General features: G+C 43.4%; 1 protein-coding gene across 1 annotated transcript in view; it reads left to right on the forward strand.

Annotated features, from left to right (window-relative positions):
- PLXNC1 (plexin C1) overlaps positions 1–22,559 on the forward strand; it is a 153,078-nt gene that overhangs the window by 47,103 nt on the left and 83,416 nt on the right. The window contains exon 5 of the mRNA XM_068971100.1: positions 16,465–16,579. Coding sequence (XP_068827201.1) covers positions 16,465–16,579 — 115 coding nt within the window. The remainder of the gene's footprint in view (positions 1–16,464; positions 16,580–22,559) is intronic.

Raw genomic sequence — 22,559 nt, forward strand, 5'->3', positions numbered from 1 at the left:
ATTTAAAAAAAATCTAAATAATAAATAGCACATGTTGGCGAGGATGTGGAAAAAATGAAACTCTTGTGCACTACTGGTGAGAGTGTAAATTGGTGCAGCCACTACGGAAAACATTGTAGAGGTCCCTCAAAAAAATTGAAAATAGAACCATCACCACCTAATTTTCTATTAGATCCAGCAATGCCACACCTAGGTATTTTTCTTCAGAAAATGAACACTAATTCAAACAGAGACATGCATTCCCATGTTCATTGCAGTGTTATTCACAATAGACGAGGTGTGGAAGCCACCTAAGTATCCTCTGATAGATGAGTGGATAAAGAAGTTGTGGTGTATGTACACAATGGACTACTACTCAGACCTTTAACAAATGAAATCTCGCCATTCACAGCAACGTGCATGGGCCTAGAGGGTATTAAGCTAAGTGAAATGAGTCAGGCAGAGAAAGACAGATATTGGATGGATTTCCCTTGAATGTGGAATCTAAAAAAACGTGAACAAAAATAGCAATGGAAACAGAGTCGTAGGTACAGAGACAAACGGGTGATGGCCTGAGAGGAGGGGGATGGGGAGGTGCAATAGGTGAGGGAGATTGAGAGGTACAGACTTCCGGTACAAAATAAACAAGTCTTGGGAGTGAAATGTACAGCCGGAGAATATATGGTAATAATTAATAATAATTAGTAGTAGTAATTATAAAATGGAATAATGATTAATGATGAGAATATGGTAATAACTTTGTATGGTGACAGATGGCACCTAGACTTGTCATGGTGACTGTTTCGTTAATGTATAGAAATATCAAATCACTATATTGTGCACCTGGATCTAACAGTGTTATAGGTCAATTATACTTCAGTTAAAAAGACAACCACAGGTTCAGTGGACATGAACCCATCAATCAAAGAAAAGCAACCTAAACTTAGGTCACAGAAGGCTTCCTGGAGGAAGGGATGTCTAAACTGAGCCTGAAATGTGAGCAACAGAGGGCATCCAGGTACAGAGAGAGGAGGCAGAGGAAACTGAGGGAACAGGCCATGAGAAGGCTGGGAGCTGGAGGAGCGCTTGGCCTGACAGGCAGTATGGCGCAAGGGTGTGGTCTGAGGAGTGTTAGTGCGGATAGATGGGGTGGGGGAGAAGGAATCTTATAGCCCACGTTAAAGGTCTGAATTTTCCTGGGAAGGCTTTGGGAAGCCATTCCAGGGTTTCAGTCAGAAGGCAGACCGGATCACTTGTGTGGTGCAGAACAAGCATTCTGGCACAAGACAGTCTAGAGAAGACACCGCTGGAAAACCCGCAGATCTCTGAGAAGGTGGTTGTGAACCAGCAAGAGACTGGAGACTGAATTAGAGAATTGATCTTGGGGATGGAGAGAAGCAGGTGGATTTAAGGGCTGCCTGGAAGATAGAAGTGACAGGACTTAGTGATTAATTGGATTCCTTCCTTGAGTCTGACACACTAAAAATAGGGCCATAAAATGAAAAATAAAATATCAAGGTGGCCACTGTTTTTCTGGAAGATGTATTCTTTCTCTCTTGATCTAAGTCCTCACGAAAAGAGTAATGATACCCAAGCCTACACTGGATGCCTTCTGTGTCTCAGGCCTTGTACTTGGCTCTGGGTGGGAACCCAAAGGATGGGAACCTAAGTTAGATGGAGGAGGACTTCTGAGAGATGTGAAGCTGGCTCTCAAGTCCTGGGACTTTGCTGTTGAAATGATAGGGGAAAGAGTGCAAGTATCTGGCTTGGGTACCAAGGGACCGAGGTATTATTGACTGAGCAGGAGTTTAGAAAGACTAGCCAGTGTGGGATGCCCAGCAAGGCAGGGGATGACTTCCACACTGGAAGGAGGAGTCCAGCAGAGAAAGAAGAGTGCAGACCTGGAGTCAGTGTGTTTGGGATCAAATCCAGGCCCCTGTGTTTCTTATCATCTCTGTGCCAAATCTCCTCTTCTATAAAGCAGGGGCTTCCCTGGTAGCTCAGCTGGTAAAGAATCTGCCTGCAATGCAGGAGACCCTGCTTTGATTCCTGGGTCAGGAAGATCCCCTGGAGAAGGGATAGGCTACCCACTCCAGTATCCTTGGGGTTCCCTGGTGGCTCAGCTGGTAAAGAATCCGCCTGCAGTGCAAGAGTTCTGGGTTTGATCCATGGGTTGGGAAGATTCCCTGGAGAAGGGAATGGTTACCCACTCCAGTATTCTGGCCTGGAGAATTCCATGGACTCTACAGTCCATGGGGTTGCAAAGAGTGGGGCATGACTGAATGACTTTCAGTTTCATAAAGCAGAGTAGTTGCTTGGATGGTTGTTGAGAGAATGAAATCAGACGATGTGCGTAAAGTCCTAGGCACAGTTCCTCTTCGTAGGAAGCACTGTAGTGATGTTAGCAGTATGATGGCGAATGCCCAGAGGAAGGAGCGGTTGGTTGTAACCAAGGCTGGGAAAAGCTTCAGAGAAGAGGTCACGTTAAAATTGGGTCTTGAGGGAGAGGAGAATATTGGGTCTTGAGGCCTAAGGAGAATTTCACCAAGGGTGGGGGGCGAGGGATAATTCAGGCAGCAGAACCAAAACAATAAGGGTTTGATCTTTCCATTTTATTCTCCTTTTTCGCTGCACAGCCTGTGGGATCTTAGTTCCCCAACCAGGGCTCAAACCCATGGCCCCTGCAGTGGCAGCACGGCTGGGCCACAGGGGCAGTCCTGACAGTAGGAGATCTTTTGAGGGAAAGGGCTCCAAGTGAGTCACCTCACCCCAGCACTTCTCTGGAAGGAGGAAGTAGATGGGGAGGGGCCGGGAAGGAAAGGTTTCTGAATCTGGACTTTATTAGCTGGTTCTGGGAACTTAGGAGTTTTCAGCAGAGGACCGAAACAATCATATCTGTGTTTTTAAAAGGCAATCCTGATGGCAGAGAAGATGAAGTGCATTAAGCCAAGCATTAACCGTACCACACTTGCCACTCCTCCCCCTTCTAGGGCTGCTGCCTTCCAGTATGTTTATGAAGAGTGAGTTTACCTCCTGCCTCTTCCTGAGTCATCTACTTAGCAGCCCTTTCTCCAAACTTCATGTAGCCTGCCACCTCTCCCAACACCATCACGGGCTCCACCTGGGGTCCCAGTCACGTGATGGAACCAAGGCTGCGTCCTCTTCAGAAAACATACATGTCAGAAAAGCCACACTCATCTTTATGGTCCTGTCCTGGAAAGCCCCGCCTCCAGAGCATGTGTACAGGATGGGGACAAAGCCCCCAGGCATGCTGATTTTAGAGTATCTGTAGACTCCCCTCACTTATTTGTATGAGTGCAACACTTACTCATATCCTCTGCGTTTCTTCCACGGTGGCAGTTGGAAGACGTCCAAGCAGTCCCTGGTGGCAGTTTTTAGGTTTTCATCTGCTGGTTGGCTGTTTGACACATGACACTGTGAAAGAGGTCATTTCTCAACTTGGCGTAACAACAGACTTTCTGAAAGGGTTGGGCTAACAGAAGGTGATTTGAATGCTGGTAAGAAAAACCAAAATCAGCCTGCTAAACATATTCATCCTCAACACCCCAGAGTAATAAGCACAAAGAATTCAATGATTTGCTTATGGACGCACTCAGTCCCCTACATCGCTCTCCTGTCTTGAGATCTTCCTTCCCTCCCTCTCCCAAGAGACACTGCTTTCTCAAGTCTCCCCTAAGCATCACCTGTAAGGCCTAGGAGCTGCTGTTGCCTGAGAATTCAACCAAGGTGACCCACGGTGCACCCATAAACACATTCCTCTGAAGTTTGAGTTACTCTGGTTTGGTCTACCATTGTGAAAGGCAGGCACTCTGCAGCAGAGAAGGCCACTGGGGGCTTTTCAGTGGAGGAATCCATCAGGATATGCCCATTTCTCCTTCAGAATGCAGTTACAGTGCCCCTTCCCTAGGAAGCCTGCCTTGAGCCTAGGCTCAGCCAGGAGACAGGGTCCCCAGGCACGGAGGAGGATCTGCTTACCACACGTCAGATGCTATGCCCTCTGAATGTCCCCTGCGTGTTCCATTTAGTCCTCCTGGTACCCTGTGAAGTAAGCGCTTATTACAGTACCCACTTTTAAGATGAGAAAACAGCCTTAGGTTTCTGTATCCATTTCCTACTTCTGCTGTAGCAAATAACTACAACCTTGCTGGCATAAACAACATACATTTATTATCTTACAGATCTGGAGGTTGGAAGTCTGCAGAGGGTTTTGCTGGGTTAAACTAGAGTGTAGAAAGGACTGTGTTCCTTCCGGAGCCCATAGGGAGAATCCATTTCCTGTCTTTTCAAGTTTCTGGAGGCACCTACGTTCCTTGGCTTGTGGCGTCTTCTTGAATCTTCAAAGTCAGCAGTGTAGCCTCTTCAGACCTTTCTGGCTCTGAATTCTATTTCCATTATCACCTCTCCCTCTTTGACCCTCCCGCTTCCTCTTACGGGGACCCTTGAGATTACTTTAAGCTCACTTAGATAATCTAAAAGAATCTCCCCATTTTAAGATTCTTAATCACATCTTTGAAGTCCTATTTGCCAAGTAAGGCAACACATTCACAACTTCAAGAGATTAAGACGTAGATATCTTTGGGGTCATTCATCTGCTTCCTATAGCTTGTATAAGCAGTGGAAACAGGATTAAAGTCTAGGCTTAGATCTAGGCTCTAACTCCCAAGCCAGTACCTTTACCTACCACCATAGTGAAAGGGAGGAGAAACCCAGAGACATTATCCCTCCTGGTGGTGGTGGGGAGAAAGGAGAGCCTGCTCCAGATGGACCCACCATGGAAGACTGGTTACACATCTGGGTCAACCTGAGTTATGGGGACCCTTCTACAGCTTGAGAGTCGAAGCATCCATGCATTTACTCAGCAGATTTGGGTGTGTGTTCTGGCTGTGCTGGGCCTGCATTGCTGTTCATGGGCATTCTCCAGTTGCAGAGAGTGGGCACTACTCTCTAGTTTGGTACAGGGGCTCCCCGTTGCAGTGGCTTCTCCTGTTGTGGAGCACAGGCTGTCCAGCACACGCTCAGTAGTTTCGGCTCATGGGCTTAGTTGCTCCACAGCATGTGGGATCTTCCCGGACCAGGAATCAAACCTATGGTCCCCTGCATTGGCTGGTGGATTCTGCAGACTCTCAACCCCTGGACTTTCTGGGAAGTCCCACTTAACAAATCTTTATGGAGCACCTAGTGTGTGTCAGACACTGTTCTCAGTAAGCATCTAGGTTCTCTAGCGATGAACAGCTCAGCCCCATGTCTTTGCCCCCATGCAGGCCCTTCTAGAGATATATTAGTTTCCTAAAACTGTCATAACCAATGGCACACACTCGGTGGCTTCAAACAGTGAAGATTTATTCTCTCACAGTTCTGGAGGCTAGAAATCCAGAATCATGGTATCAGCAGGGCCATGATCTCTCTGAAACCTCGAGGGGAGAAACCTTCCTCTCCCTTTCAAGCTTCTGGTGGCTTCCAGTGTGTCCTGGTTCATGGCAGCATATCTGTAACCTCTGCCTCCATCTTTACGTGGCCTTTTTCCTCTTCATGTGTCCAAATTGTCTTCTCCTTTCTCTTGTCAAGGCACTAGTCATTGAATGCCCTAAATCCAGAATGACTTCATCTTGAGACCCTTAACTAATGACATCTGCAGAGGCGCTTTTTCCAAATCAGGTCACATTCTGAGGTTCTGAGTGGACATGAATTAGGGGTGGAACATTACTGACCCAACTACATGAGGGAAGAGTGAAAATAAATAAGAACATAGCGTGTCAGATGTGATCACCCTTAGGAAGAAAAATAAAGCTGAGGAGGGGGTAGGGCTTGCCAGCTGGAGGCAGGGGAGGTTAGTTTCAATCAGAAGGTCCTGGGAAGCCCCACAGAGAAGAGGGCAGCTGAGCCAAGACCCAAAGGAGCGCGCTCCACTTTGGGATGTCCCCTTTGGAGGCTGTGGCCAGGAAGTCAATTCACGACAGAAGACGGCTCCCAGTTCTGCATCCGTCCCCCCTTTCCTTCCAACCCGGGACGTGTCCTCACGCTGCATTCTGTGCTGTGACACTCCTTTATGGTCCAGTGAGGCTCTAACGGCAGCGATCGGGAGAATAATGGGGTTTGGGGGCCGTCCCTCCTCCTTGTGTGAGGACCCCATTGTGCCGACTAATTGTGTAGAAGCAAGTAGGACCACTGTCTGTGGGGTGGGAGCAGTGGGGAGCAGAGAGGAATATGTTATTCGGGCCTCAGGGCATCACTGAATTACCCTGGCAGAAGCCGAACCCACGCATCGGGGTTACCAAGGAGGCTGAAGGGGATATGCGGGCCTTCTCATGCTGGAGGGGGGTCTTGGGTGGACCCAAGTCCCCTGGGTTCTTCATCATCTTTGTCAGCTGTTAGAAGAGCCGTGAACATTTCAAAGCAGAAGGTGGAGAGGGGATGAAACCATGAAGGCGCCCAGCTCTTGGCACCCAGGCAGCTGACAGTGGCTGGCACAGAGGGAATGCTTACCATACTCAGAAGCCAGTTTTGTTCGGTTCAGCTTCAGTCTCCAAACTACTTATCCTCACATCTTTTTAATTGATGCTGTGTAGCTCGAGCAGTTACCATTAGGAACACCCCTTTTAGTAAACATATGTTTTAATGGAATAGATTTTTTTTTTGAAATGACCTTATCTCAGCAGGCACTTTCATAAGTATGTATCGATTGGCTTTTAAAAATTCCTCAGATGTTTTCACTCGTCTTGGTGACCTGGTACTTTTCCTGTTCCCAACAACAACTCCACATTGAAACCAATGTCCCTATCTTCATTGGAAGCCTTCCTGCCAGGCTTTGGTGTTTTTGCTCTTGGGTACCAGTGAAGTTTTGTAGCGTTTGGGCCCTTGTATCCCGCTTAGGGAGAGTGGACCATTGCTGAAACACCCCGTGTGGGATTCGATGTTACTCTTAGGAAGATGGGTTTTATTGCTGCCAGCTTTTTACTGATGGGGGAAACCGAGGTCCTGAGAAGCTGAAGAGTGCTTCCCATTTCAGAACAAATGTGTGGGAGAGCAGCTTGGAACCCAGATCTTCCTGACTTGAGAGACATCATTTCCCATCTTTATTTCCAGGCTACCTATTCCTTATGAACACCTCCCTTAAATTCGCCAGTTCAGGGTATGCCTTTGGAAATTAAAACACCCTCATCACCCACCAAAGAGCCACATGAGGTGAAGGCCACACATCCCTTTTTTGTGTGAGTGCTTCAGTCTGCAGATGTGGTGCACATGTGCTGAATAGCTCCAAGTGTCCAGACAAAGGCCGGTTTCCCACCACGCCAGGCACTGGCCAGCCCAGTGAACGAAAATCTGTGAAACAACTTCTGCTGGTATCGTGGAGACATAGACAAGAATTTAGTCACTTGAACATTTAATTCTTAATCCAGTTCAGTGAACGTGTGTTGAATACCAGCCATGGGCCAGGTCCGGCACTAGGCCCTGCTGCTGCTGCTGCTAAGTCGCTTCAGTCGTGTCCGACTCTGTGCGACCCCATAGATGGCAGCCCACCAGGCTCCCCCGTCCCTGGGATTCTCCAGGCAAGAACACTGGAGTGGGTTGCCATTGCCTTCTCCAATGCATGAAAGTGAAAGGTGAAAGTGAAGTCACTGAGTCGTGTCCAACTCTCAGTGACCCCATGGACTGCAGCCCACCAGGCTCCTCCATCCATGGGATTTTCCAGGCAAGAGTACTGGAGTAGGGTGCCGGCCCTAGGGAGACAAAAATGAATAAGGCTCTGCCCAGTGGAAGCTCACAGGTTAGCGTGGGAAGCAAGTATCAGCCAATACACCATGAAAAAATGCCCTCAGAGCTAGTACTCAAGGCATGGGGAAACCCCAGAGAACCCTCAGGAAGAGGAGAAGGGTTATGATTAAGAACCTTCCAAGAAGCCATGAGCTGAGTCTGCCTCCTTACGTAGAAAGGACAGGCTGCTTGTTGATCTGGTGTGTGTGAGCAATGCAAAGGGCAGACCAGTTACCCCTGTTGCCCAGATGCCTGTCACATCAGTATTATTTTATATGTGTTTGGCTTATGTCATTCAAACTTTTTACCTAAGTTCTGTTTCGTTTGCCTATGTAATAAATATAGTAACAGCTACTAATATTTACTGAGGCATTATTGGAAGCCTCAGTTAAATAGATGGACGTTTCTGAAATAACTCTTCGATCTATGGTTTTGTAGGTGTGTGTTAACTAGATGTACATTTTTATAACCATTCCATGAAATAGAAATGATTATTATCTGCATTTTTGCAGCTGGAAAGCCTGAAACAGAGAGAAGGTATGATTTGCCCATCGTCACCCGCTTATAATTGGTAGCTCCACCCACCACTTGTTCTCTAAGTTCTAGCCTGGTCTGGTCTTTAATCAGTTCCTTGCAGAGACCAGACTTCAAGTGAGCTCAGGTTCTTGGCACTTGCTGTTCCTTCTGCCGAGAATGCTGTTCCTACTGCTCTTGATGTGGCTAGGTTGTCTTCATCCTTGAGATCTGAGCTGAAATGCCATCTTTCTTTTTAATTTAAGTTTTTGGCCATGCTACATAGCTTGCGGGATCTCAGATCCCCAACCAGGAATTGAACCCAGGTCATGGCAATGAAAGGCTGGAATCCTAACCACTAGGCCACCAAGGAACTCCTTGAAATGCCATCTTTCTTGACCAGCTTACCTAAAGTAGTCCCTCACTGCTATATTTTTTTAATTTCTGCTGAAAACTAGCCTTGATTTGAAACTATTTAAATTATTGTCTGCTTATTTGGTTTTGGTCCATGTGCCTCACCAGAATATAAGCTCATTAAGAGGGGAGCTTTAACTGGCTTAAACATCCATACATCCCCAGTGCTCGGTGTTTGGTATCTGGGGGGCACTCAGACAATACTTGTGGAAGGAATCCTAGATGTGGCCTTAGGCCCTAGGGGTGCCAAGGTGAATAAGGCAGGCTCTTCCCTCGGGGATCTTACAGTGTGGTCGGAGAGACAGGCAGTCAGCAACCAGCGCATTGTGCTGTATGCATGTGTAAGGTACCCATTCGGACACAGCAGAGGGCATGACTACTTTGCCTGAAGGCTGGGCAGACATGGAGGAGGTGATTCTGAACTTGGAGCACCATTTCACCAATATTTCAGGCCCTCGCACAGTCTGCACATGCCGAGAAGAGCCGGGCAGGTTTCCCCACATGTGTTTATTAAGTAATTGCTCTTTGCGAAGTGCCATGTACTAACTATTAGTGATGGATGTCTTTAGGAGCTTGTAAGTTAAATAGACTTATCAACCCACAATTGCCTGGGGATGAGTTTGGAAAAGAAGGAAGAGGCTCGATCATAGTATTGGGTACCAAGATGAGCGTGGAAACGTGTGTTCTAGGCTCCAGGTCATGAAAGGGATGTAGGTAGAGGAGTCTGGTGTAGGTGGAAGGGTGCCATTGAAGATTTTTTAGTAGGAAGCGGTGTAATCAGTTCTGGACTTGAGAATACCTAGGCATTGGTGTGGAGAGCTGACTAGAGGCAGGCCATTCAGAAGCCTGCCGCAGGAGCCCAGGTGAGGGCAGATTGTGGGAGATGGCATAGAGCAATGCTTGGAAAGAATAGGTCATCATCAGCTGAGTATGAGAGATTAGAAAAAAGAGCCAAAAGAAGCCTCAAGTTTTCCAGTTTGATCTTCCACTTGGATTATTATTGCTCATTAACCAAGATTTAAGTGCTTCTCAGTGTGCGTGGCTAGGACTTCCAATCCTTCAGTAAAAACGTTAGAAGACGTGCATTATCCATTCCTATCTTTTAAGTTACAAAGTATACCAGAATATTGAAGGCTCTGAGAATTCCTGCAATAGGGAAGATCATTTAATTTTATTTAACTAGTGTTTCCCAAATTTCTTAAGCCTCGTTTAATACTAACATCTAAAACAGCTTGAAGAACACACTTGGAGAATTGCTGAGAAATGGAATAAAACCTGTATTTTTCCCATAGGGCTCAGGCTCTGGGAGGATGTAGTTATTTTTATTTTGGCCTTTATGATGTTGTTATCCTGGAAACCTTTGAAAATTTTGAGCTGTTTGGCACAGTCCCAAGAGTATGAACACCACTGCCAGACTGCTGAGATCCATACCATGCTGTCTAATCTCTGCGCCTCAGTTTCCTCATCATTGAAATGGAGCTGATAACAATAATACCTACTTCCTGAGGTAGCTATAGGATCAACAAGTCCCAGAAAGTCCTAGAAACAGCACCTTGCCCCTGGAAAGGGCTCCATAGACGAGGGCCCTGGGGAGGGGCAGTAGGCGGTAGGAGATGAGCCGTGGACTTAGAACCGCACTGTCTGATTTGGTATCTCAGCCCCTCTGCTTCCAAACTCTGTGACCCTGGGAAGCAATATGGAGCCTTCTGCCTCCAGTTTTCCCCAGCTGATAAAAGCAAGGGAATTTGTCGTAGCTACTTCATAGATTTGTGAAGAATAAGTGAATCAAATCATATGAAAGAACATCTCCTGGCATGTTAGATGTTTTCAGTTAAAAAAAAAAATCTTCTAAATTGTTTCTGTTATTAGCATCATTTTCTTATGTAGGTTGGCTTTTCATCACTGGAGCTGAAACGCAGTTTTTCAGCTTTCCTGGCAAGTTATTTTGGTCTTGTATTTTGGCATCCCTCTTGGCTGACTCTGGGGGCCTAGAATTCAGAGTGGAGCTTGTCACAGTGACTTCTCATTCTCTCCTTTTCAGTTGAGATTGGTTTTTCCATCTCGTGGACTACCAACGTTAATGAAAGTCCCTTGATTCTCGGGACCACCTGGTCCCTCCTCTGGGCTCCATGCCCTTCTGAAAAAATGCAGACATCTGTTTCAAATCACTTAGCAGAAGACCTTGGGATGCTCTTGTAGCCAAATCTTCCTCCAGCCACAGACACAGTCTCCTGTTCTGAGAGAGAGGCTGGATCTTTCCTTGTTAAAAGTTTTCTGATACTATATCAGTAGAGAATCTTTGGAACAGATCACACCAACCCTCCCATTCAACCCAATTACCTGATATTTAGTTGTCAGTTTACTTCAGGGACTGTCTGCTCTTAGTGAACAATTAGATTAGAGGATGCTGATGAAATTCGAGTGGCAGGAAGTACAAGTTACATTTCTGAGTTTAGAGTTTCTATTTCAAGGTTGAGTAAGTAGTAAATTCTTAGGGAGAGATTCTAGCCTAATAGAGTCAGATTTTCAAGGTCCCCCAGCCCATCCCCTGGGCATTTCACCTGCCTGCATGCCTGGAAACTTCGGCTCATTTCTAGAGGTGGGTCTCCCAGTTCTTTATGTTGACATGAAAACAATTAATAATTTAAGTCATCCCCATTAAAAAATAGAAATACTGTGTAAATGCAATACTGTAATAATAAATTTAAAAGTCGATCCAGCTGGGCACTGTTCCCAGACTACCAGCCAAGCAGAAACACAAGTAAAGAAGAAAAACTGCTATAAAATGCAAATGGATTCAATCTCATTGTTTTCTGCTACTCTTATATTGCAAATATATAGAATTGAAGTTACATCACAAATAAATAGGTTTTTCAGGTTAAAACCTGGAGACTTAATCACTATTTATAACATTATTTCTATGGGGAAGAAAAGTATTCCATATTACAAACCGAGGGTTTGCAAGCCAATTTTTGGAATACAATAGACTTGTGAGTTGGGGGGCTTCCTGGAACCTTAACCTCTAATTGGGTGTTTTGTATTCAGGGCTAGTGGTGGGTGAACATGCAAGGCCTCTCAGAACCCTGCTCTGTGTTTCCCTCCCAGATCCATGCTCCCCTCTTCATTCTGGAGGCTCTGTCTCACCTTCTTCATTCTATGCTCCTGGCGTCTTCATCTCTGTCGCCTTGTCCTGGCCCAGCCCCACCCTCCAACCACTAATGGGGCCCAAGGAAACCAGGAGGAACTCTAAATGTCATTATTTTTGTGCAGCTTATTAAATGGCAGTTAGGATCCTGGCGGGCTACAGTCCATGAGGTCGCAGAGAGTCAGACATGACTGACATGTCGTAACACATAGGGCTCACAGATGACCGTGCAGCTGAGTGGCCAAGTGTGTGGCTCTGAGAGCAAACTTCAGACGCTTGAACCTGTGAAACCTTGGCACATTGTAAACACCTCTCTGAGCCTCCATTTCATCCCTATAAAGCAACGTGGTTTTGAGGACTAATGTATATGCATGCTCCGGAGAAGGCAACGGCACCCCACTCCAGTACTCTTGCCTGGAAAATCCCATGGACGGAGGAGCCTGGTGGGCTGCAGTCCATGGGGTTGCTAAGAGTCGGACACAACTGAGCGACTTCACTTTCACTTTTCACTTTCATGCATTGGAGAAGGCAGTGGCAACCCACTCCAGTGTTCTTGCCTGGAGAATCCCAGGGACGGCAGAGCCTGGTGGGCTGCCGTCTATGGGGTCACACAGAGTCGGACATGACTGAAGTGACTTAGCAGCAGCAGTATATGCATGCTCAGTCTTGTTTGACTCTTTGTGACCCCTGGCTCCTCTGGTAGCCCTCTAGGCTCCTCTGTCCATGAAAATGTCCAGACAGGAATACTGGAGCTGGGTGCCATTCCTCCTCCCGGGGATCTCCCCAACCCAGGGATTGAACCCGCATCTTCTGCGTCTCCTGCATTGGCACGTGGGTTCTTTACCACTGGGCCACCTGGGAAGCCCGTGAGGGCTAACAGAGGAGGAGAGACCATCAACACTCAGAACGGTGGTAGTTCCCCCCTGTAGATACCTGGTGGGGTGGTGACTGAGGGACATCAGGGTTTGGAAAGATTTCCACAAGCTCAGGAAGCAAACACACTGTCAGCAGATACTTTCTGAATTTGAAACAGCAAACTTAGACAAGTTTTTGGAATCTCCCTGTTCATGAGTTTTGAACAAACTAAGAGTTAAGGGGAAGGGAGGGGAGGTCCACTTATGTATATAGTTGAGCAACAATCTCTAACTCTTATTATTTTGAACAAATTAAGCTCTACAGGAGATACTATGAATAAGCCTTCTTAAGTAGTTTAATTCACTAAATTGAATTCATGGTCCTTTCACCTAGCAAAAGTTTTTGTTTTCTTTTAATTAACTTTTGGTTTGGGGGCTTTTTGTTTTTCCTTCAGGCAGATTTTTTTTTTTCCCCCATTAATGCTGATTCTATTAATTTGCGAGTAGGCTAGTGTCTGCTAATGTTGGCCTTATTTTGTAGGCATGAAATCTAGCTGAACGTAAGGGCCAGAAAAATATTAATTGGGAGTCCTAGAACTTTGGGAAAGACCCTCCACGGAGACTGGGGCAACAGCATAAGATAAGAAAAGCAAATACATGTCTGCCATTTTTTTTCCCCAGAATATGCTCATTCTAATTTGAATCCCATTTTCTTCCTGTCTTTCCTCGTATCGGAAGAAATTATCATGAAGTCAGTTAAGAAAGCAGCCTATCTGAGGTTGCTTCACTGAAGGATCAGCCTTGCTGAGACCTGAGTCTGAAAATGAGATTTTCAGATTTTTATCTGGGCAAAGGCTTAAGTGTCTATGCACTTGACCATTGCTTTTGTGGATGTATAGGAACAAGAGTGATGGCTTTCAAAAGGGACCATTTTGGTTTTGTTTACTAAAACGTGGGAGCTCTGAGGTCTGTTCCCCCTCCTGGAGAAAGTTTGTGTGGGTAACGTGCTGTCATGAAGATTTTATCATCTGCAATATTGAAGGAGTAATAAGATATTGTTGTTGGTTGACCATCTGGTTATACGTTCTTGGCGTTATGGTTTGCTTTTTAATTTTTATTTTTCAGCTGGCGAGAAAGAAGGCATGAGATCTCAAAGGTGTTTTATAAACCAGGAGTTTATGTTTAGTTGCTTAACATGGTTAAATTTTGTTTTCGCCTTATACAAAATAGGAAGTGAAAGGTCTATTACATATATATATATATATATACACACACATATATAAATATATATATGCTTCAGTGTTAAGTCGCTTCAGTCCTGTCTGACTCTTTGCAGCCACGTGGACTGTAGCCCACCAGGCTCCTCTGTCCATGGGATTGTCCAGGCAAGAATACTGAAGTGGGTTGCCATGCCCTCTTCGTGGGGATTTTCCTGACCCAGGGATCAAACACGTGTCTCTTACATCTCCTGCGTTGGCAGGCAGATTCTTTACCATTAGCACCACCTGGGAAACCTATATATATATAAACATATGTATTTTTTCCCCAAAAGATAAACTGAAAACCTTAGTTTCTAATTTGTCCCCTCTCTGGCCCCCGATTCAAACTTTTGGCTTATATTAAAAATAGTCTCTTCACTATAAGTACAAGTCAGACATAAACCCTAAGGAAACTCTAGAAAGAAAACTCACCTACAGAAAGGACCTATAGAGATTTCATATTTCATCCATTCATTCAAAAATGTTTGTTGAAACCCTAGTATTTGCATATCATGCTGTCAGACACTGAAAGATCTGCAGAAGAAATATTAAAGATATTCTCCCTTCTTTTGAGGAGCTTACAGCTTACTGGGGGCCATGATATAGACACGTAAAACAGTTAAATTGTAATTCAAGGCAGCATATGATTAAATACCAAAATGTGCGGTTCCAACAAGAAATGTTATAGGAGTTCAGAAAAGGGAGTGATAATTCAGTGGCACTACTGTTTTCTGCCTACAAATTGGCAAATTGTAGCACTATTTGTATGAAATATTTTACACTTGTTTTTTTGGCAGCCTTAGGCCTTGACTCCCAGGCAGTATTAAAAGCCTACAAAAACATTTGTACTCCATTCTTTTTAGAACTGGCTTTTTTTTTTTTTTTTTTGGCCTCCTCTTAGACAGAGGAAGTGCCTTATACAAACTGGAATGCCCCTGAGAGAGAGGCAGGTTGTTTTTGACAGTCATCATCGCTTTCTAATACAAAATGGGGAACCAGCCTTGTCCTTCTGTGTGTTTCAATCCAGCAGTGTGTGTCCCTCCATTGAAAACTCTCCCTGACATTGAGAGGAGGTTTAATTTGAACTTAATGTCCGTGACGGACGAGCTAGCCATCAAGGGTCAGATAAATTTATGACTGTGGAGAATTGCTGATGAAAATCCCCCTGGTCCTGATGTTGGAGAAGGAGCCGACACAGGTGGAGGAGAGCTTGGACACAGATGTGCTGCCTGGAAGCAGGGTTCCCCGAGATGCAAGAATATGATGACACGCTGTAAGAATTGCACTTGGGGGTGATGTCTAATGAAACTCACTGGCTTCCTGTTCTATTTCTGTCATATTCAAATTAGCGCAGCGCTCAAAGATGAAGCCGTGAGGCCTAAATTTATTCTTAAGAATTTTTTTTTTTAAAAAGAGAAGAAGAAAAAGAAATAAAATGCTTGTCAAATATACTGTTTGGACCACACTTGTCTCCACTCACTTCCTTTCAGGGACTCCCCAGAGTTGAGTGAGGTTATTATTTAGTTGCTTTCAATCTCATGTGATTCATGAATTTTCAGCTTCTTTTAAAACTTACTGGTTCTCCTCCACCGCTTTGTTTTAACCTTGCACCTTGAGAAGGCAGACGTAACAGAGGTTTTGTTCTTTTCTTGATACCATTCAGTAGAATGTCTGTGGAGTCTAACACCATTTGGAAACCAAGTGACCTTTGGCATTCATTCTTGTTGAGTTGGCCGCCCTGCTGGTGAGGCAGGAGCTCCCAAGTTCGCATGACCTAGAGTGACCAAAACAGGCATAGGAGAAGCGGTGATTTCGCCCTCAGCTTATGGTGGTGTTTATCAAAGTAGCTGGCCCTGACCACAGCTTAAGATTTCTTTGGGGACAGCCTCTGGGCTGGCTGACTTGGGGAGGTGGCCCTGGCAAATGTTTCACCCAATAGCTTTTGATGTAAGTTGGTATCTGTCTAAATAAATGTTATGTAGCAGATGGTTCTGGAATGTCTTATCAAATTCTTGGGAAGACTCTGCCCTTGCAATATGTTTATTTGATTATCATACTGCAAAGCACAAAAATGGTCGCTTCTTTTTTTTTTTTTTAAACAACAGCAAAAGTTACACAGTAGGTTGGTATTCTGGAAGAGAATGGCAAACCTAAAACGTTTATGATGTGTAAACCTTTTTTTGGGCTGTTCTATGCTAGGTTTTTCTAGAAGGTAGTGCTTTAATTTTAGAATCTAGGAGAGGATGTGTTTTGGATGTATTTGCAGTGTCATCTTGAGAGATGGCACAGGAGTCGAAGTTCAACATGTCCACATTTGTTCTCAGCTCTGAGACATGATGGAAAAAATGCTTTGCTGGTTTCCTGTTGCTTTTCATGGTTTTAGCATCATGTTCTTATTCTCACTCGAAATCAATAATCCTCACACAAAGTCTGGCATTTTGTACTAAAGCCAAGTATGAGAAAGTTTTAATGATGCATGTTTGGGGTTGCTGTTTTGCTGCCCCCTCCCTTTTTGTTTTTTTGATAGGTGTACTTTTAAAGAAGATTGTGAGCATTTAAATAATTCAGAAAACTGGCTGGATATTTTATCTGGAGCTAAAAAGTGCCCTCAAATTCACCTGTTTCGAAGCAGTAAAGATAAGGTAAGAGGAAAGATTTTAAATTTGTCTCTATTGTCTCATTTCAGTCAACTGATGCCAACTTCCTTCTGTGTGTAAAATACCTATTAACGATCGAATAAGCTTAGTTATGAGAATTCACTCAGTTAACTGACACTGTGTGAGCATCAATTCCTGTACATTCTGCAAGGTGACGGGGAGAGAGCAGAGAACGAGATGCATCGTGAACCTGCCCTCATGGAGTTTGTCATCTTGTGGAGCTGAAGATGACCTTCAGTTGTTGAAATTAAGGAAAAAATGGACTAATGTCATTGGAAAACATTGATTTTAAAAAAGAAAGGAAAGAAAAGTTCAGATTCATGGTCTACAAGAGTCCTTAAGTGTGACTTACGTACTGAATTTTATTTTGTCTTGTAGTTCCTTTTCTTGATGTGTTTGAGCTTTTGACAAGTGTCTTGCATGCATGCCTTCAGGTGATATCGATGGGGAGAGAAAGCAATATGGGCAGTGAATATTGCAAGGGGGGCGGTCCCTTGAAAAGCGCCCGGGCTCCTGCTGTGGCAGTACTATTCTGCCTTTGGCAACACATCAGGCCTGTCATTGATGAGAGAAGTGAAGCGATGTGAGCATATTCATGCATTTTCAGATTCACACACCAGCCTCGCCCCATGGGAGAATGGAATTCCTGCCTTGCAATCTCAGGGGCTGTAGGGAGACATTTTCTCCCTAATTACAGCTCTTGTATTATGAATAACTATACAGAATCACCATCAGCAGCCAGTTGACCTGTCTGCTGAGCTCACTCTGTTTTATTTGAATGCCACATTAACAAGGAGATGGGCCACTTTCTCTTTCCCCTTACACTTTGCCATTTCAAATAGCAAGAACTGTACCACTTAAGATGATTTAACATTTAATAAAAGAGAGCCAGAGCATTTAATGAGTGATAAATAATAAAAGAATCAAGCTTTCAAGTCATAACTGATCAGAACTCATGGATTTCAACTTATGTGGCTGTTGTTACTTTCTATCGCCCTCCTGAGGGCGAGGGTGTGGAGGATGGGTTGGGGGGGTACCCTCCCAAAAAGACCCTTCAAAGCTTTCATCCAAACCTCCTGCACCAGACCTGCACTAGCATGAGCAGATTCTGTGGAAAAAGATGCTTAGGTATCTAAGTATAGGTATGGCCAAATTTTTATTTCTGTTATCAGTCTGAAAAATAGCTGACTTTAGTGCTGATAGAGACTGCTAGAAAATACCATGATCATTGAATATACCCAGGACTCTGATAAGTGGTTATGATTACACATGGCTTTTTTTCTTTTATCATTTTGAAAATGTTAAGGGGAGTACTTAAGCAAAGTGCGGTGAGGAAAAGTAAGCTGCGCATTGACTAACAAGAGCCGCTTACACGGTTTGCTTGCCTATCTTTGGGTTCACCAGCATGAATTAATCACCATTCACATCTAGTCTGGAACATGTTTACCACCCAGAGAACCACTGGTACTTTGCTTCCCCACCTTGAGTCCCAGTGTGGTTTACCCTAATCCCTCTAGAGTCTTCCCACGCAACCGTTACCTCGCTCTCTCCAGCTCACCACCACTCTCAAGGTAAAGGAGATAAGACTTTAGCAATTTGAGTAAAGCTGTTCTTTGAAGCCAACGTTGGGCTGATTATTTTAGTGACATTGATAAGATGTCTGTCTCCAGCTCTTGGTCACATTATTTCAAAATATTTCCCGTCTTTATGGTTAACTGTGGCTTGCTGAGAGTCTCAGATCCTTGGTTATATAAGTAATTTCTTATCCTGAACCTATAGAGCTGGAAGTCTATTGTCTTCTCCAGTTCCAGCTATCACAATAACTTGGTTCAAAGCGTGTTTGCTCACTGCAAATAACATTCTAGTAACTTTCTTGGTACAAAAAAAAAAAAAAAAAAGATGCATATAATCCAGAGCCTCTTGTTTACACAAGACAATTAGAAGGTAGTATATTCTCATCCTTGTTATGAAATTAGCATTAAAAAGAGAGGAGTAGAGCAATTCTAATTGCCTTGGAGGAATATTATGAGATTTTGTTAAATAAAAATACCAATATGCAGAAAAGTATATATAGCGTGGTCTTACATTGATCCAAAACTGTCCCTCTATATGTTTATGTCTATGTCTCTATATGATTGAGCATGGAGAAAAACGTGAGAGAATTCATACTAGGTTGTAAACATAGGCTCCCATGATGAAATAATTCGTGTGGTGGAGGAAAGGTCAGAGATAGACTTAAGAAAAGAGAGGCAACTGAAATCCTCATATACACAGACACACACAAAAAGGGATGTGTGGCACCCCATTTTTACATTATGTAAAATTATACGTTTGGATGTGAGAGATGGACAATAAAAAAGGCTGAGTGCTGAAGAATTGATGCCTTTGAATTGTGGTGTTGGAGAAGATTCTTGGGAGTCCCTTGGACTGCAAGGAGATCAAACCAGTCAATCTTAAAGGAAATCAACCCTGAATATTCACTGGAAGGACTGTTGCTGAAGCTGAAGCTCCAATACACTGGCCACCTGATGCAAAGAGCCGACTCATTGGAAAAGTCCCTGATGAAGAAAGATTGAAGGCAGGAGGAGAAGGGGAGAACAGAGGTGACTGGATGGCATCACTGACTCAATGGGCATGAGTTTGGGCAAACTCTGTGATAGTGAAAGACAAAGGAAGCCTGGTGTGCCACAGTCCACGGAGTCACAAAGAGTCAGACATGACTGAGCGACTGAACAGCAGTAACTATAAAGAGATTTTTAACAGTAAAAATGGTTTATACTAATAAAAAGAGAAAAGATGTAGGAATAAAAGTATTTCCCACAAATAGCATGGTTCCTAAAAGAGAAAAGAGAAACATTCTTTTTACAAATCAGAAGAGAAACATGGAATTCTGTCACTGAGACAACCAATATTGTTTTCAAAGTCGTGTCCCATGCACGAATGCAAGAAACAAGTGTTAATAATAGAAATAATTATTGGAATGGGATAGACAAAAATATTATTTGCTCATCTTAAGTGGGTATATTGATATATCTGTAAAATCTAAATATATTAGCTTTTAAAACTATTCAAATTAATAAAGGTCAAATAAAGTGCTAATGTTCAGTAAATGTTCAAGTATCAATAACCTTATGACATGTAAGATAAACTGTTAACACATTAATAAAAGATCCCATTCATTAAAAACAATGGAAATACTCAGACTCAAACCCGCAAAGTGAGGCATGTACATTGTGCTTTAAAATTCTTTTTACTGGGAGATACGTGTTGAAGCCACCTACCAAAACAGTGATTTTGACTGTGCAATAGTTTTTCCAATTTTCTTTTTTCTAATAGTAATTAGATAGTGAGGCAGTGGTCTATTGAGGCTACTTATAATTCATAATAAGGAAATCTTATCAATTAAAAGTGTAAATAAATATAAAAACAGGTATTTTCTTGAAAGATATGAAAAGCATGTTAAACATATCCAGACATATACTGTTTCTTGGTGGAACAATATCATTAAAATGTCACTATTTCCTCAATCTGTTGTCTAGATTTCATGTCATCCCAGTAAACATTTGAGTAGTTTTTGTCTTAAAAGTGAAGTCATTTAGTCGTGTCCAACTCTTTGAGACCCCGTGGACTATAGCCTGCCAGGCTCCTTTGTCCTTGGACTTTTCCAGGCAAGGATACTGGGGTGGGTTGCCATTTCCTTCTCCACAGGATCTTCACAACCCAAGAACCGATCCCGGGTCTCCCGCACTGCAGGCAGACTCTTTACCGTCTGAGCCACCAGGAAAGCCCTGAAATTAATGTATGAAATTCATCTGAAATACTAATGTGAATTGGTCAAGAATATCCAAGATATATATTGAGAAAAGGAAAATTCTTTAAGCAAGACCATTTCCATATGATTATAAACACATATATAGTGGCAATAATTTAGCCCATGACTCTTGTTTAAAAATGAGAATATAGGGACTTCCCTGGCAGCCTAATGGTTAAGACTCCATGCTCCCAATGCAGGGAGCATGGGTTTCATCCCCATGGGCTGGGGAACTAAGATCCCACATGCCTCATGGTGCAGCCTAAAAACATAAATAAAAAATAGGAATATAGATTCATGGAATAGGCTACAAAGCTCAGAAATAGATGTAAAAAATTTAAAGCTTGTTTATCATGAATTAAGAGGAAACAAAAGAATTATTTCATAAAAAGTTGCTGAAATAACTGGCTTACAATACGGAAATGTAATTTAATTCACATTTTTTACATGAAATATAAATTTTAGGCTAATTAAGAAATTCATCTAAAAACCTAACACGGAAAATAATTGAGCGTCAGATAATTTGGAAGTATAATCTTCTTGGCTATGAAACAATATTTCATGTAATAGCAAGAGAAAAATATTCATATACTTGACTTTTAAAAAAATCTATACCACAAAAAATAAGTGATGACTAAAGCTCATACTTCAGGAGAAACATTTGCAACAGGCAAAATATTAGCTGCAAGATATGAAAGCTAGGAGAAAGTAAAAAAAAAATATAGAGACACCAAAAAATAAGCAGGCAAAGTGTATATTCTCACAAGAGGAGGTTTAGAGAGTTAGACATAGATATGGAAATATGCTCAGCTTCACCAGTTATCAAATAAATACAAATTAAAGTGTAAATAAGGTTTGCTGACACCTAGTGATGGCGATACCAATTAACACAACCTTTTTAAGAGAGCAATTTGACAGTAACATTTCAGTAGTCATAGATATATTCATTCTGTTTGAAGCACTACTTCCAGGCTTAGACTTCTGGAGAAGTAATTTAAAAAAAAGAAAAACCATTTGTGTTTGGATGTTACTGTTGTGACATGTATAGACTTAGAAACTTGGAAATACCAAACTATTTGTCAATAAGAGGTAAGGTTAAGCAAAATAAGCTCTGTTGATAGAATGATAGAAATGTCATGTGACAAGAATTTCTTTGGCTCCATGGACATTACAAGCTAATTGACACTCAGACTTTGTATCTCATCTGACTTTTCTGGTCTTCATTCCCACTTTATCCAGCTTAATTCAAGAGTTATTACCTGGTAAGCATTCCTACTTTGGGTTCCTTAATCCAAGGCATCAGCTTTTTAACCATTCTTGCATGGAACCTAAGAAAGTGTTAGTCAATCAGTCATGTCGTCTGACTCTTTGTGACCCCATGAACTGTAGCTCACCAGACTCTGTCCATAGAACTGTCCAGGCAAGAACACTGAAGTAGGTTGCCATTTCCTTCTCCAGGGGATCTTCCCAACCCAAGGATCAAACCCAGGTCTCTCACATTGCAGGCAGATTCTTTACCATCTGAGCCACAAAGGAATCCTAAAATCACATTAAAATACCTTCAACTCCTTGACTATCCCCTTCTTCCACTGCACTTGAAAAAAAAAACCCAAAAAACTGTCTCCTTTTTTCATATCAGTGTCAACTTCTGCCCCATTGTTCCCCTGAATCTAAACTCCATAGAGGTATTCCAGGAGACACTGTCAGTCCTCATCCTAATATGGCCGTTTGGTTGCATTCTTGAAACTCTTCCATTGCCTTCCACAGCACACACTCTCCATAGCCTCTTCCTTCTTGACTCTGCCTCGGCCTCCTGTGCTGGCTGCCTCTCTCCCTGACCCTGACTCTTCAAGCTGGTTCAGCCCCAGCTTTGGCTCTTCCTGCAGCTGACTCTGCTTTGCCCACAGTCTTGCCCACTCCTGTGGCTTAACATGCCATCATATGCCCACGTCGCCCTCATCTCCCGCCCAGATGGCCTCTGAGCTCCAGACTCATCTCTTCTCAATTATCACACAAGGACTTGACTGAACTCAACCAAAGCTGAAGTCTTGACTTTTCCATCCAGAGTCTGCCTCCTGCTCCCTGTGTCCCATTTCAGCATATGGTACCTCTGTACCTTCATTAACTCACCAAAGCCTCCACAACCAGATACCC

This window comes from Capricornis sumatraensis, chromosome 4, assembly GCF_032405125.1.
Source record: "Capricornis sumatraensis isolate serow.1 chromosome 4, serow.2, whole genome shotgun sequence".
Taxonomy (NCBI): Eukaryota; Metazoa; Chordata; class Mammalia; order Artiodactyla; family Bovidae; genus Capricornis; species Capricornis sumatraensis.